The sequence below is a fragment of the Cajanus cajan genome, chromosome 9 (genome assembly GCF_000230855.2).
Source record: "Cajanus cajan strain Asha chromosome 9, NIPB_CcT2T_4, whole genome shotgun sequence".
Lineage (NCBI taxonomy): Eukaryota > Viridiplantae > Streptophyta > Magnoliopsida > Fabales > Fabaceae > Cajanus > Cajanus cajan.
Window position 1 is genome coordinate 48,869,632 of NC_138525.1, and position 15,138 is coordinate 48,884,769.

At 34.0% G+C, this 15,138-nt stretch overlaps 1 protein-coding gene across 9 annotated transcripts; it reads left to right on the forward strand.

Annotated features, from left to right (window-relative positions):
- Positions 1–373: 373 nt before the first annotated feature.
- LOC145951638 (ATP-dependent zinc metalloprotease FTSH 4, mitochondrial) lies at positions 374–9,561 on the forward strand. 9 transcript variants are annotated; one of them, XM_083063178.1, is made up of 7 exons: positions 376–560; positions 2,009–2,096; positions 2,411–2,671; positions 3,761–4,000; positions 4,102–4,226; positions 5,073–5,543; positions 8,366–9,561. In XM_083063178.1, exons 1-7 carry the CDS (start codon positions 534–536, stop codon positions 9,293–9,295), a joined length of 2,142 nt encoding a protein of 713 aa, XP_082919304.1. In that variant the 5' UTR covers positions 376–533; the 3' UTR covers positions 9,296–9,561. The 9 variants fall into 9 exon arrangements, with proteins under 9 accessions (XP_082919306.1, XP_082919304.1, XP_082919308.1 ...); XM_083063182.1 differs by lacking the exon at positions 2,411–2,671 and adding an exon at positions 1,441–1,522 and having other exon boundaries at positions 379–560; XM_083063179.1 differs by lacking the exon at positions 376–560 and adding an exon at positions 1,544–1,700.
- Positions 9,562–15,138: the final 5,577 nt, after the last annotated feature.

Consider the following 15,138-nt stretch of genomic DNA (forward strand, 5'->3'; position numbering starts at 1 on the left):
GATAAAAATTTAAAGATGTAAAAATCCAAGAGGATTTCGCTTTAGCAAACATGCTTAACTATAATATTGGTATAAATAGAAGGTATTAGATCAGGCTTCTGCAACCCAAGATTTTTATTTAGTGTGGTCGGTAATATTGGTAACATTTTATTTTTTTTCAAAATTGCCAAACTCACACTTGTGAACGGGTTCGTACCTTATAGCAAGGTTGTATAAGATATCATTATATAATTGATTGAATGAAAATAAAATGCAAATAAAAGTATCTATAAACATTATTTATGGAGTTTATTTGAGAGCCAGTAGACAAATGACAATTCACAAACATTCTCAACAATCTCGGTAACAAATTTTAATCATCTCAACAATCTCGGTAACAAATTTTAATCATCTCAACAATCTCGGTAACAAATTTTAATCAACTAATACACAGCTAATTCACATTCTAATACTAATACAACCAACTCTTTCATATACGTTTATAAATATACGTTGATTTCGTAATTCAATTGAGATACCTCGATCTCGCGAGCATGGCTTTGAGGCATTTGATAACTCAGGTACGTTCGTTCTTATTCCTCAACCAAACACATCCATCGTAAATGCTTCCCTCGTTTTTGTGGACGACGAAGATGAATATGTATTTATGAAATCTCAAGAAATCAATTTACATGAATTTAATACCTGGATCATTGATAGTGGTTACATCAGTAACATGATTAAATGTTTATCATTTTTTTTACCTTCATTAACAAATCAAGAAAAAATTCTATATCAAGATGGATAATGGTGAAATTGTGCAAGGCAAAGGAAAAGAAACAATTTCTATATCAACCAAAAAAAGTATTCTACTCGTAAAAGATGTTCTTTACATTTTAGAATTAGGTCAAAATCTTCTTAATATTAAACAAATCCTAAGGAATAGATATGAAATTTCTTTCAAAGAGAATTATTATTTTATTATGGATGAATATGAATTACATATCGAAAAGATTGAGATGATTAAAAATAATTTTTATTTGAAATTTAATTTAATTGAACATCATGATTTTATTATTAAAATTGATGAGAGGAATGTTTGACATGAAATATTTGATCAAACCTTTATACAAGATATATTTGATATAATAAATCCTAACAAATAATATTTAAAGATAAAAGAAAGAGATAGATTGAATGAATATGAAGATAATGATTTTGGTCAAGAAATTGATACGGACATAATAATCGAAACACTTTTGAAATCATCGAAGTTTAGTAATTAAAGTTTGAGATGTTTATAACAAAAGGAGAGATATTAGATTTATGAGATTTTCCATTACATGAATTTTGAATAAATTTTAGAAAAGGTATTTATTATTATTATTTATATTTTGTTTTTAGTTAGTGAATTTAATCTCAACGAATAGGGTACCCTTTTCTCCATCATCTGTTTTGCAGATTTTTTTTGCTTGAATGGAAAATGGGTCTAATGGATTTCTTCTGATTTTGCTCCAGGATAAGAAAATTTCAAACCTTTCTGGTATAGAGGGGAAAGGTCTTTTTTTTCCAAGTCATTTTAGACCTTATAGGAAATGATTGTCTTTGTGCTTTGAGAGTTTTTAGGAGCAGTGAAGAATGCATCCATATTGATTTCAGCTTGTTGGGATATATGGTCCTTTGGTTGTGGACTTATGAATGAAGATCCTGTGGGGTTTCAAGTATCACCTTTTTAACAGCTGGTTTTTAACTTATAATTGTTCATCTTATATTGTTTTATTAGTGGTGAGGTGTTTGGGTAGTTTGCATGAGGTTCAAATGTCGCTGCCGCTTATGTATACCGAAAAAACTTAAAGAAACAGTGTAAGACACAGGCAAAGGATGAGAACTTGACATTGTGTTCATTAAGCAAGTCGTATATGTATTATTGATTCATGTGGCTTATCTTTGCACGTTCCTAGTTGCCATATATAATCTATATTTTGGATTTCTTTAATGTTTCAGTCACTTTTGTGATTTATTTTTACAGGTTGCAAGACGTCAATCCAAATTTGGACAGATCAAAAGTGTGTTTGTTAGGAGCAATTTTTCTGTCAATAAGTTTGGAGATCGTGCAGGTATAAATCCCCCTTCCCCGGACCATGCATTATTTTTGTTGTTTACTTCATGCTATTTGCTTATACAAGTAACGGATTTTGCTTTTCTTCATTTAGCTTTAACTTTCCCTAATTATGTCGGTATAGAATTTGTTGTGTTATGAAATTCTTTCATCATTTTTTTTTTCTCTTGGGAGGTGGGGGTGGGTCGGTGTATATGTGAAGTTATTCATGCTTTTTCCTTTCAATATATGTTCAAATTCAAAGTTACTGAATATTATGTCCCATTTGTCACTTGGCTTTTGTTTTTTTCACCCACTTTCAAAATCCTGTAGGGAATAGGTTTTTGTGTGCCCAGAAGAGATTTCAGTCTAGCTATCTTGGCAGTATAGCTCGTCGAGCACGTGATGCAGATGAAGCAGCTGAAGTTTCATATAAAGAATTTTACCATCAGAATGATCCCGAGGCTGTGATTAGAGTATTTGAAAGCCATCCATCTCTCCATAATAGTCCCTCAGCTCTTTCTGAATACGTAAAAGCATTAGTGAAAGTTGATAGGCTTGATGAAAGTGAATTACTGAAGACATTAAGGAGAGGTGGTTATTTGGCTCGAACTGCTAATTTCCGTAATTGTCAATGCTTATGATTTGGTCTTTTTGACCTATATTTCTTGACAATATTGGTTTACTGATTAGTTAATCTTATTCATTGTTCAATGATATAAGGTTTTTGCCAAGCAAGCAAGCATATTTGGTTCTCTTGCTTCTGCTTTCTTTCTGGGGTATTATGTTTCATAAGGGTGTGTTGATGGCCAAATTGTATCTGCCAGAATTCAATGACCAAGTAGTTTTTTTCTTTTTTTTCCCTAAATTCATATTTCATATAACCAAAGTGTTATTAATATTTTGATTAGAAAGCTGGGTTACTTACTATTCTGTGTAAAGGAAGTACTTGTTCCTGCTTGTACACTAAGAAAAGAGTCCTGAGGCATGACTCCATTAACATTTCGTTGAGAACTTATCATTTGCGGACTGCTACAATTTGATGTTAATGACTCTTCTAGATGCCTTCTGTGTAGTCTTCCCTCCCCCCTCACAGACACATGCTCTTTTAAAGGTGTACTTTGATATCATCTTTCATTTATCTGGAATTCTTTGATGACTTTAACTGCCAGGGAAATCAGTAGGTTATCAATATATTATTGAAATAATGGAACTGGTTAAATAATCTGTAATTATCTGTTTCTCTCAAGCCAGTAAATAAGTCTTTTTGTAAAATTACAGTAAATTGTCTTGTAATTCTGTTTCCCTTCTGCCAATAATCCATTTGTCTGGTTGCACTGTTAGTCAATAATCTTTTTCAGGGATTATGAAGTTCAATTAATGTATTGCAGAATTAATCGGATTAATAAAGAATCTTGTTTTTCTCTGTGATGAAATTCTGCATCAGGAATGTGATGCCTCTGTTGACCTTTTTTATAGTCCTAGGACAAGAATGATTTTCTATGACTGCATGAACAAAATGACGCAAGACAGAAACTGTATTCAGCTGACTAAATTAGCATTTGAATTATTACTTGTCTCAAAAGTGATATTAATCTTTACTGCATCAGCTATTTGGACATTTATTTCTTTAGCATATTTTTTAGACTATAAATTATGACCAGAGGTGATGTGAATTTCCAGGTATGTCCAATTCAATGAGTGAGGAAGAAACTGTAACTGCTGGTCTTTCTGCTTTTAGAAATGGGGGAAAAGCGGCAAAAGGCATTCCTGTTGGAACTGCTAGTAATCCAATTCATATGGTGGCTAGAGAAGGTGGGAATATAAAAGATCAGCTATGGCGTACGCTAAGGTCCATTGCAGTGACCTTTTTCTTGATTTCTGGTGTAGGAGCACTCATTGAAGATAAAGGAATTAGTAAAGGTATTGCCTTGTCAATGTAGCCTGTTCATAGTCATTTTTTTTCTTTATTGAATCTGAATTTAGCGGACATGTTCTTTGGTTTGATTTTTCATTATGCACAGGACTTGGTATAAATATAGAAGTGCAACCCAGCATGGACTCAAGTACAAAATTTAATGATGTAAAAGGTGTTGACGAGGCAAAAGCAGAGCTGGAAGAAGTTGTTCACTACCTTCGAGATCCTAAGGTAAACATCTCTGGCATAAGTTCATGCTCTCCCCATTGCATACATTTCTAGCATGTGCACTCAAGCTTGAACTCTTAAACTTGTAATGCACGTGTGGATATATTATACTTTTCAACATTGCAATTTAACCCATTTTCATTTATACATTTACTGTGCTATTGTGATCTTGTTGATTACTTCATGTGATTGTTGATTTGATGCCACTTAAAGTAATGTAACTGCAAGTGTGTATGGATTTGGGGATGCAGATGGAAATTCTTGATGTGTAATTGTCTAGTGACATGCCATTCAATTTGAGTAAAAATTCAGACAAGCTTGTGAATAAATTGGACCTTTTTCTTGGATAATAATGTTTAAAACTCAAATAGCTTGGCTGTAATACAAACTTCTAATATGTTGTTTTTATTATATCCATCTGTGTCACTATTCAGTAGGTTACCTTGGTTCCTTAGCTTTCAGTATGGCTACAAAGCATCAATATGCATAGCACAGGTTGTACTGGAGCAAATTGGGTAACTGGATTTGGGTTTTCACTCCGGGATGATACCTACCCAAACATCAATAAAACCATACTTGTTTAACATGTGCTTACTAGTTACTACTTCCATTGGTGGTGTGATGAACTGACGATTTCATTTGAGAATCTAAAATTGGGTGGTATTTCCAAGATAATTGCTTAAATGGGCTATTTAAGTAGTCAGTACCTAAATTATGATTAATTTCTCTTGATGACACATCCCTTTTCATACTTTTCTGTTACACGTTATATACTTCTTTCTTGACCACATACTGGCCTGTACTTTTCCTTATCATCTTTGTAACTATGACTTGTTTTTCTTGTGCCAGCGCTTTACTCGTCTTGGTGGTAAGCTTCCAAAAGGAGTTTTGCTTGTTGGTCCACCTGGCACTGGAAAAACAATGTTGGCAAGAGCTATTGCTGGAGAGGCTGGGGTTCCGTTCTTCTCCTGCAGTGGAAGTGAATTTGATGAGATGTATGTTGGTGTTGGTGCAAGAAGGGTGAGGGATCTTTTTGCTGCTGCAAAGAAGCGATCACCTTCTATAATTTTCATTGATGAGATTGATGCTATTGGAGGAAGCCGGGAGGACCAAATGTACATGAGGATGACATTAAATCAGTTACTGGTTGAGCTAGATGGATTCAAGCAAAATGAGGGCATAATTGTGATTGGCGCTACAAATTTTCCAGAATCATTGGATAAGGCATTGGTGAGGCCTGGGCGGTTTGATCGCCATGTTGATGTTCCCAATCCAGATGTAAAAGGAAGGCATCAGATTTTGGAATCACACATGTCAAAGGTATAGTTTTATCCCTTGCTAAGAATGTTGTTATAAAACACTGATTTGGAAGGGAAACAGGATTGAATCACACCGGATTACAGAAGTTACAGCAATTTCTTTCTGTCCCAGTGTTAATAAACTCATACAGAGGCTATCTCTGTCCATAAACTCCTCCCTCCTTTTCCCACACACATTATTCTCCACACATACCACCAGACATGCATGTCCGTGCATAGCCTTGCTACTCCAAATAGATTATGGAACTATGTGCAACTGAATCACTTTTAGTTTAACAAATATGACAGCCACACTTTGTGCAGTATATGGATGTTTTAAGGGAATGAATCGAATGATTGAATGCATTGACCATATTTAGAAAGTTGATCAGCTACTACCTGCACCGTATCATAACCCTTAGATTTAAGAAGTTGAATGATAAAATCCATATAAAGATATTGATAAGAACCTTGGGAGAATAACACCACAAAATCTAACCACTGTTGTTGGAGAGTACAAGGCCTTATAAGTCCACATGAAAGTGCAGTAAGTTCCTGTGTGGTGGCAGCCTTCTAACAAATTGAGAACTCTGGAAAATGCTCTAATAATTTAGACAACTTGCAGTTTTGACTTGCAATTAAGTGACTGATTTATGCAGCATTTGAGTGTACTTCATTTGGCCATAGAAATTCTCCAATCTTCCCTGTGGGACTCCCCACAGTGCTTGTTAAAACCAACAGGTCTCTGCCTCAAAATTCTTCATTTTCCAAACTGTTTCTTCTATGCCACTTGCCCTTGTTGATGAATTACTCGAGTACCATAGTGAAATATCATGGACATATGTTCCCAATCAACTAACACCTTTCCCAATGTCTCAAGTCATGCAACTCCTGAAATCACATCTACTCCCAAATCCAGCCTGTAGGCATCATTAAAACATCCATACCATCGAATTTCATCAATAAACCACACACTTCCCTTTTACCTACCTAAACTATGGCTATCTCCTAGTCTCATCCCAAACTTATTTATTTGATCTACCTTAAGTCCCAAAGTAGAAGTGACAGTGGTAGTGAGAAGTTGTGGCTAGCATCACTTTTAATCAACACAACCTTGGGCACTTTATTTAGTTCTCCTTCCATTCTCATAGTTTACATTCAGTCATTACTTCATGGTTGGCTCCAAATAGCCCCAATGCTTGACACTCACATATCTTTGTTCTGCTCATGAACTTCCAAAGAAATTACCTTCTTACTCATTATGGGTTATCATCCAATATCATCAACCTCAATTTTTTTTTCAAAACATTGGTGCTAGGGACGAAATTGTTTTCCACTCAAAACAATGTTGGAAAGTTGCCTTAATTGCAGCCACCCCTGCCTTGCCTTAATTGCAGCCTTCAAAGTTATTATTAGCATCTCAAAAAAGTCACCTATAGAGGCATGGACTAAAATGATTGAGCAAAGCATCACAAAGTGTAGCCACGAGGGTATTGGCTCTTGAGGGATTGATATCTCACATTTACTAGAGATATAACCAATGTAGTCTTTATAAAGCTCGGGTAGTCGTCACCTTCTCAGTTTCGTGAGGTTAAGTTACACCTTAAGCCCAAATTCTAAGATGGAATCAATGCCTATCCTATATTCCTTGTTGGGCCACTTGCTTTGCCACAATCTAGGCCTATAGACTTGAGTGTGAGGGGTGTGTTGGAATAATTGTGATCACCCTATAGCCCACCTTAATTGTGGCTTATTAGGGTGGATTGTCGGTGTGTCAAGAAGGGCTACCTATGGATTGGTTGACCAAAAAGGTTGAGTGAAGCACCAGAGTGCAAATTAGGAGAACGTTGGCTCTTGAGGGATTGAGATCCCACTTTGACTAGAATATGCCCAATATAGTAGAAGTTGTGCAATTTTCACTTTATAAGTCAATTTTGTGGTGATTAAGTTATGATTTTAAGTCTAAATTTCAAGAACCCTCCATACTTGGCTAATTTAGTCTTCACTAGTATTTTGACCTTAAAAATAAGTTCCTGCATTAGTAATCCACCCAATAGGGTCATCTCCATTGAAGGATGGCAGTTCCACCTTCTTAACTGCCAATTGATACTCATCCATGTGATGGCTTCTTGAATATCATCCTTTCCCTTCTCTATGTGATGAACTGCCTTGCTCATCTTCTTCACACTTGCCCATTAATTTTCTTATCTCAAACTCAAACAAGAATAAAAATATGATTAAGTCACACATGTCGGAAATAACAGCAATTTCTTGCTGTCCCAGAGCTCAGAAACTGCTAGAGAGGTAATCTAGGTCCATAAAATTACCAAACACATAACTGTCCCTTAAACACCCCCAACACACAAATACAAGCGAATTCCCTACAGAAACTGTCAAATGGAAGTTATCAAAACTGCAGTTATTATTAAAACTAAGTCCTAACATGGCAATTATTAAAACTGCAGTAATTATTAAAATTAAGTCCTATATTTTCTGGAAGAGGCTTTTCAAATAATTGGTCTCTTTGGGTGGTTCCATCCCCTACCAGAATGTATCGTATTTGATAAATCGGATTGGATAGATATGATTCCTTGTTTCAAAGAGACGTTGTTAGTGCTGTCAGTTATTGGTGCAAAATATTGCTGTTTTATGGTTTTTTCTTTGGGCTATGATCGGCTATCCATGGGATACTTTTATGTATGAGCTCACACTCGTTTATTTTGAAGTTTACATAAGATGGTATTTTTTTTATCCATTACATATATAACCATTATCTTATTATAACATTGTGGGAGCAGTGTTACCTACTTGTTATGCTGGATTTTTGTCTTGAATCAAATACAGGTTCTGAAGGCTGATGATGTTGATCTAATGATCATTGCTCGAGGAACATCTGGATTCTCTGGTGCTGAGCTTGCAAACTTGATTAACATTGCTGCTATCAAGGCTGCAATGGATGGTGCTAAAGCTGTGAGCATGGCTGATCTAGAGCATGCAAAAGACAAGATCATCATGGGAAGTGAACGCAAGTCAGCTGTCATATCCGAGGATTCACGAAAGTTGACTGCTTTCCATGAGGGTGGTCATGCTCTTGTGGCCATTCATACTGATGGGGCCCTTCCTGTTCACAAGGCAACTATAGTACCCCGAGGGAACGCTCTCGGCATGGTTACTCAATTGCCCGAAGAGGATGAGACCAGCATTTCCCGGAAACAGATGCTTGCCCGGCTTGATGTTTCCATGGGAGGCCGGGTTGCTGAAGAGCTGATTTTTGGAGAAAATGAAGTCAGTTCTGGTGCATCCTCAGATCTCAGGCAAGCAACTAGGTTGGCAAGGGAGATGGTTACCAAATATGGTATGGGCAATGAAGTTGGATTAGCCACACATAATTACAATGATAATGGGAGGAGCATGAGCTCGAAGACTAGACTTATTATTGAGAAAGAGGTGAAGGAATTGCTGGAGAGGGCTTACAACAATGCAAAAACTATTCTAACCACTCACAACGAGGAGCTTCATGCACTTGCCAATGCTCTTCTGGAGCATGAGACCCTCACAGGAACTCAGATAAAGGCATTGCTTGCACAAGTTAGATTACAGATGCAGCAGCAACATCAGCCACAAACAGTTGAAGCTCAGAGTAGATCCGACAAAGTGCCTTCATCATCAAGCCACCCAGCAGCATCTGCTGCAGCCGCCGCCGCTGCCGCCACAGCAGCGGCTACAGCCTCTGCTGCTGCTGCCAAGGCTAAAAGTGCTCCAGTGGGATCTTAACGTAGAGAACATAGAGACATGCAGCAAAAGTGACTTAGTACGGCCAGATTGAAATGTGCCTATAGTATTTTTTTCAGGTTTTTCACTTGGTGGAACTTAATCCATGCACCTCGGAGTCTAGTTGACATAAGAGTATATGCATTTTCTTTTCTCATTGTTTGTATCGTACAACGAAACATTAAGAAATTATCAGTTGCCTCCAACTCAATCAGCTGCTCTCACTGTCTTTTTCAGACTATAAATTATAACACATTACCTTTATTCAATTTTCTATATGTTCTGTTTTTTTCTATTAGTGGGACCAACAGATTCTCCTTGTTCTGAAATGCCCTGTAAAGTCAATTTGCTTTATATTTTTCTACATATAAATGAGTAGTTATTACGTTAAGCTAACAAAACAAATTTATCTGTAAAAGGTTGCTCTGCTACTACTACGAGTACCTTTAAATAATCTTTCTTAAAGCTAAAAATGAGTTATTAATTTGAATTTCGAAGAAAGATCAGGTTGATTTTATTACAGTAAGCTGTTGGAGGTGAGTTTGGCAATGGCGTCTTCGTTGCTGTCAACCATTCCAAGCTAAATTAGAAATATCAAATGTTAGGAATAGGGACAGTAGCAGAAATGATTCCTAGAATTCGAGGACTAGGGTTCTCAGAAAAAAAAAAGGATAATAGTTTTGTTACTTTCATTGAGATGTAAAGCAGTTTTATACTATTTTTTTTAAAACCAAAATATGAAGTATAATAAATTTGTTAATTTTTATAATAAATAATTAAATAATTATAAAATAATAATTTTTTTATTAATCGATAGTATAAAATTATTTTATATTGTTAGTGTGTATCCATTAATCTCAAGATAAAATAGTCCACACAAAATATATATAAAAAAATATCTCTTATTATTATATTTATTTCAAGTGTTTAATATTCAAGTATTGTCGATGTAAATTGTCAACTATCAATAACTTGTCAGGGTTAGTTTTGTAGTTTTTTTATGTCCATTAATCATTAATTTTCAAGGATCATGAATATAGGGAAGCATAATTCTTAATCAACCCCTATATGTTAATTGGGAGTTATTATTCAATACAAATATTTTAGAAATTTCTTTAACTTATTTATTTATGAATCCAAATTTTAATATTTTTAAAATAAATTATTAATAATTTTAATATTTTTAAAATAAATTATTAATTATTAATAAATTATTCATCTTAAATCAAAATATAGTTTATATGTTTAAAAATATTTATTTATATAATTTATATATTCAAATATAATATTTATTTGTATGTATAATTTATCAAAAAATATAGTTATATATAATAAATATTTAACTTGTGAAATATAAAGGCTAAAATACTAGTTAAAATGTGTTTGGTTAATCATAAATATTTTTGAGAAAATATTAATACATGTCACATGAGAATAAATATTTTTTTATCGTATTAAATTAAAAAATAAAGACAATAATAAAATTTATTTTAACTTCAAAAAATTAGATTCTCACCTTTCCATAGAAATAATTTTATGAAAAATCTATGTGATAAGATTCTTAGAGAAGAAATATTATTTTTAAAACAATAAACTTAACATAAGAAATTAAACATCTTCAATTTCGGATTATTAGGAAACTAAGGTCCCGTTTGGATAAACAACTTAATTATTCAATAAACTTTTATGTAATAAGAACTATACCTGCATAAGGGTACTAAAGTAATTTTATCCTTCTCCATTAAACTCTGGATATTCACTTCTCGAGTCTTCAATTTAGTAGTCCTCATCATGATGTCTTCAGTCTTATCTGCTTGAGAAGGGATATCGGTCTTTGACCTCACTGATTTGAGAAAGAAAAGGAGTGTACCTACAAAAGTCATTCCAAGGATTAAGTAAATGTTTAGTCTCAGTCAAAGTGACATAATAAATTTTGTAATAAATGTGATCCAAAAGTTTTTTTTCATCTTAAAATACCATTATTTATACTATACCATTATTGAGCTTAGGCCTAGATGACATACCCAATTATTATCTAATCACCTTTAACAAATAATCTTAACATGTTTTCAAAGTAAATGCTTAAATAGTCTTCAACAAGAATTTGAGAAGTTCTTGGTTCAACCATATTGGTATACATGATCTCAGGCTTTCAAGATTTTATTATCAATTAAATAAATTAAAAAGTCTAATAATGTGCCCTTTCGATTTTTCTCGATAAGAGTTATGTCTCATTAATACATCTAACAATGTCAATACTAAAACTTTCATCATGAAGGATTTTGTCCCTTCATTTTTCTAATAAAATGAGGCGTTTCCTTTTCATAGCATACAAAGAGTAGTATGTTGCCAACTGTTGATCAAGTTTAAATCTGACAGTTCTATCCTTTGGTGTCATTCACTCTTCTCCAATTTCTACTCCTATAAATAGGATTTCATTCTTATGAAATTATCACTTCGAGATTGAGAAATTTCTTATTTCTTTTTAGAATCTTCCACTTACTTCAAAAGGTAAAGATGAGCAATTCTTTTTCTTTTTCTTTTGAGGGTTCGTCCTCTTCTTTTTTGATTTATCTTCTTCCTTTGAGAGCCACCCTACTAGTGATCCCAAAGAGCCTTCGCCAAAACACGAGGACTCAAACCCTAGTCCTTGTGATTCTTCTAAGGACTCTATAAAGTCAAAAATTGTTTTTAGCTTTGAGTGGGTCCATGAGGTTATTGCTACCTATAATTTCCATTTTAGTGATCCGATAACCCTTCAAAAAAAATTTCTCTTGTAAAAATTTCTACCTTTCTTACTATAGAAGATCCTCTTCATATATATATATATATATATATATATATATATATATATATATATATATATATATAGGTATAGGTATTGTAAGATCGATGTATCTTCTAAACTAAACTATGTTTTTGTAGAAAAAAACACCTCAAGATAAAAACCCATTTTTCTTTATCTACAACTACCTTTTGAAAGACCTCAGTGTTACTATCCCTTTTAATCTTTTCATGACTAATGTACTAAGAGTGTTGAATGGTTGTTCCTACCCAACTTTACCCAAATAGTTGGGCAACCTTGCAAGCTTCTTAGTATTTATGTAAATGTACCCATGTCAAACTTACATCTAACTTGTTTCTACACCACAACTATTGTCTCCCTAATGATAAGGCTAAGCAGGTGTCTATAGCTCAACGCCCTAATTGAAAGCTCTAGAAACCTTTCATTTTTATTACAAGAATTTTAAAGTTGTTTTTTTCAAAATCAAAATTAATAGCCAAGACAAACCTCTCTTTCCTCTATATTAGACTTGCATTTTTGAGATAATAGGATGAGCTTCTAATTGATTATTAAACTCCCAAGGAGAGTTCATATTTAGCTTTCTTGAATACCTTGCCTCACAACCATCCTTGTAGGCACTTGATTGAATTATGTAAATCCCTCAAGCCCATTAGAGATATTGAAGGTAAACTTTGTTATTAAATTTTTGTTAGTATATTATTTTGATTTTTGACTTTTTTGTCCAGGTAAGTATTATGCCTTCATCTGGTGCAAAGGTTGCCTTGTTTTGCCAAGTTCATAAAGAATGTGCTCATATCGAGACTACCTCTACTACTATTGCTATTACTGAGAACCCTTTAGCTTTGTCGACTACTTCTTAGGATCCTCCAACTTATACATTGCCCTCACCATTAGAGAAAAACACAAGGGGGAGGTTCCTCATGAAAAGAAGACCCCAAAAGGCAAAGTTACTGAACATGTTGAAATCGAGGGGGATAAAGAAAGAAAACATAAAAATAAAATGCCTTATTATATGAAGACTCACTTTATACCCTCTTTGGTTGCTATAAATACTTTTCTTTCTTCTAATGTCAATACTCAAGAGTCCTTTGACTGAGACATTGTTGGCCCAAGGTCGTGAATTTCTCTCTTAAGAGAATTCCATGACCAAATGGTACATTATATGTAAGTTGATGGGTCGATCTCTTGGGACTTCTCAGACTTTATTCATGGAACCCATAGAGGAGATCGACAAGATACATTTAAAGTTGAAGGAGTCGAGAACTGACCTTATTGTCGCCATCTCTACCAATCAAGAAATTCAAACCCACAACGAAAAAATTGAAGCTAATTGAAGAAGGCTTCAAGACTTGATCGATAGCTTGAAAAAACAACTAAAGGAATCAAATGATGTTAAGACCAAGTTGGTTGAGGAGCTCAAAGTTTCCAAGGGGTAGCTTAAGTTGGTAACTGCTAAAAGGGATAAGGCACTTTTTGTGCATGCAGCCTACCAAACAATGTTGAGACACAAATATACAATGAGCACAAAGAAGGTTTCAAGCATGTGGTTCGTCAAGCATTACATTTCATTGAAGTTCCTTTGAGCTTCCAATTTAACCTAAGGAAAGATCTTTATAAGGGTCAATTTCTTAACTTGGATGATATTCTTGATGAGGCTAATACCAAGGATGTTGCTCCTTCTCCTCACCAGAAGTCCCCTATTAACGAAGAGCCAAATGAAAAGGAAGAAGATGTTGAAGGCCATAGGGCTTCTTCTTTTCCTTGATCTCTTGTATTGTTTTTGTTTCTTTGGCTGATGATGCCTTTAATTTGATGTACTTTTTTGATGCCTTAATGAAGTGTTCAAACATTATGAATTTATGTTTCTCAAGTCCTAAATTTTTTCTAAGTTAAAACTTGTGACCAAGTAGTAATAGCCAGCTGAAAAATCTTAAAATTTTTCTGAGTTAAAACTCCTAACTTAATAGTCATAGTCATAGTCATAGGAAAAAACCTTTAAATTTTTACAAATTAAAACTCATGATCGAATAGTCATAATCGTAGGCAAAAACCTTCAATTTTTTTAAGTTAAAACTTATGATCGAATAGTCATAGTTATAGGCAAAAACCTTTAAATTTATCTAAGTTAAAACCTATGATCGAGTACACCTTTGGGATGAAAAACTTATCTTTTATTTAAATAAAAGGGTTATTTAAAGGCACGTCTTTAGCCGAATGTGTTCTCGAAAGGAAACTTTACCCTTATTGACTAAACTTGAATACGTATCTTGATCGAGTGTTTCCTTGTGAAGGAAGTTTTAATTTAATTAATCGATTATTTCACTTGAAGGCGTGTCCTTAGCCAGGTGTTTCTTTGGACGGGAAGCCTTAATTTTATTAATCAAGTATGGGAATCCTTAACTTTATTAAGCAAGTGTATCATTTGAAGGCATGTCCTTAGCTAAGTATGTTCTTGGGAGGAAAGCCTTAATTTTATTAAGAAAATGTATTGCTTGAAGGCACGTCCTTAGTCGAGTATGTTCTTGGGAGAGAAACCTTAATTTTGCTAAGATGAAAGAATTAATTAAAGATACCAGAACTTGTACAACTGAAAATCCTCTTATTATTATTCATTTCAAGGGTACTTCATTAACAAACCTTATTGGTAAAAACCCTTTCACGTTTTTATAGGAATAAAAAATAAAGTGAGGAAAAAAGTACACCACCCATACAAGAATTTCAGTTGTCATACATTTTTAAATGTGTAGAGTTCCAAGTCGTCAAAATGATTTTTACATTTAACTCTTCTAACTTGTAAGCTTCATTCTAAAGATTTTGATGAACCCTAAAAGTACCATCCCAATTAGTCGACAACTTTCTCTCATTTGCATCACATTTTGCTTCTTTTATCGCCTTTCATACCAAGTCTTATTTGTGAATTTCCCTAGGTATTATGCTTGAATTGAATCTTTTTTTCTTTTTTTTACATGCCTCGATAACAATCAATGTCTTTACTCTATTTTCTTCTATCAAGTCAAGTTCAACTTGTAATTCTTCATCG

Coding starts and splice junctions, on each gene's coding strand:
- LOC145951638 (XM_083063178.1), top strand. CDS start 534: ATGGCTTTGAGGCATTTGATAACTCAG. Junction 2,672..3,760: donor ACTGAAGACATTAAGGAGAG/GTGGTTATTTGG, acceptor GTGAATTTCCAG/GTATGTCCAATTCAATGAGT. Junction 4,227..5,072: donor ACTACCTTCGAGATCCTAAG/GTAAACATCTCT, acceptor TTCTTGTGCCAG/CGCTTTACTCGTCTTGGTGG.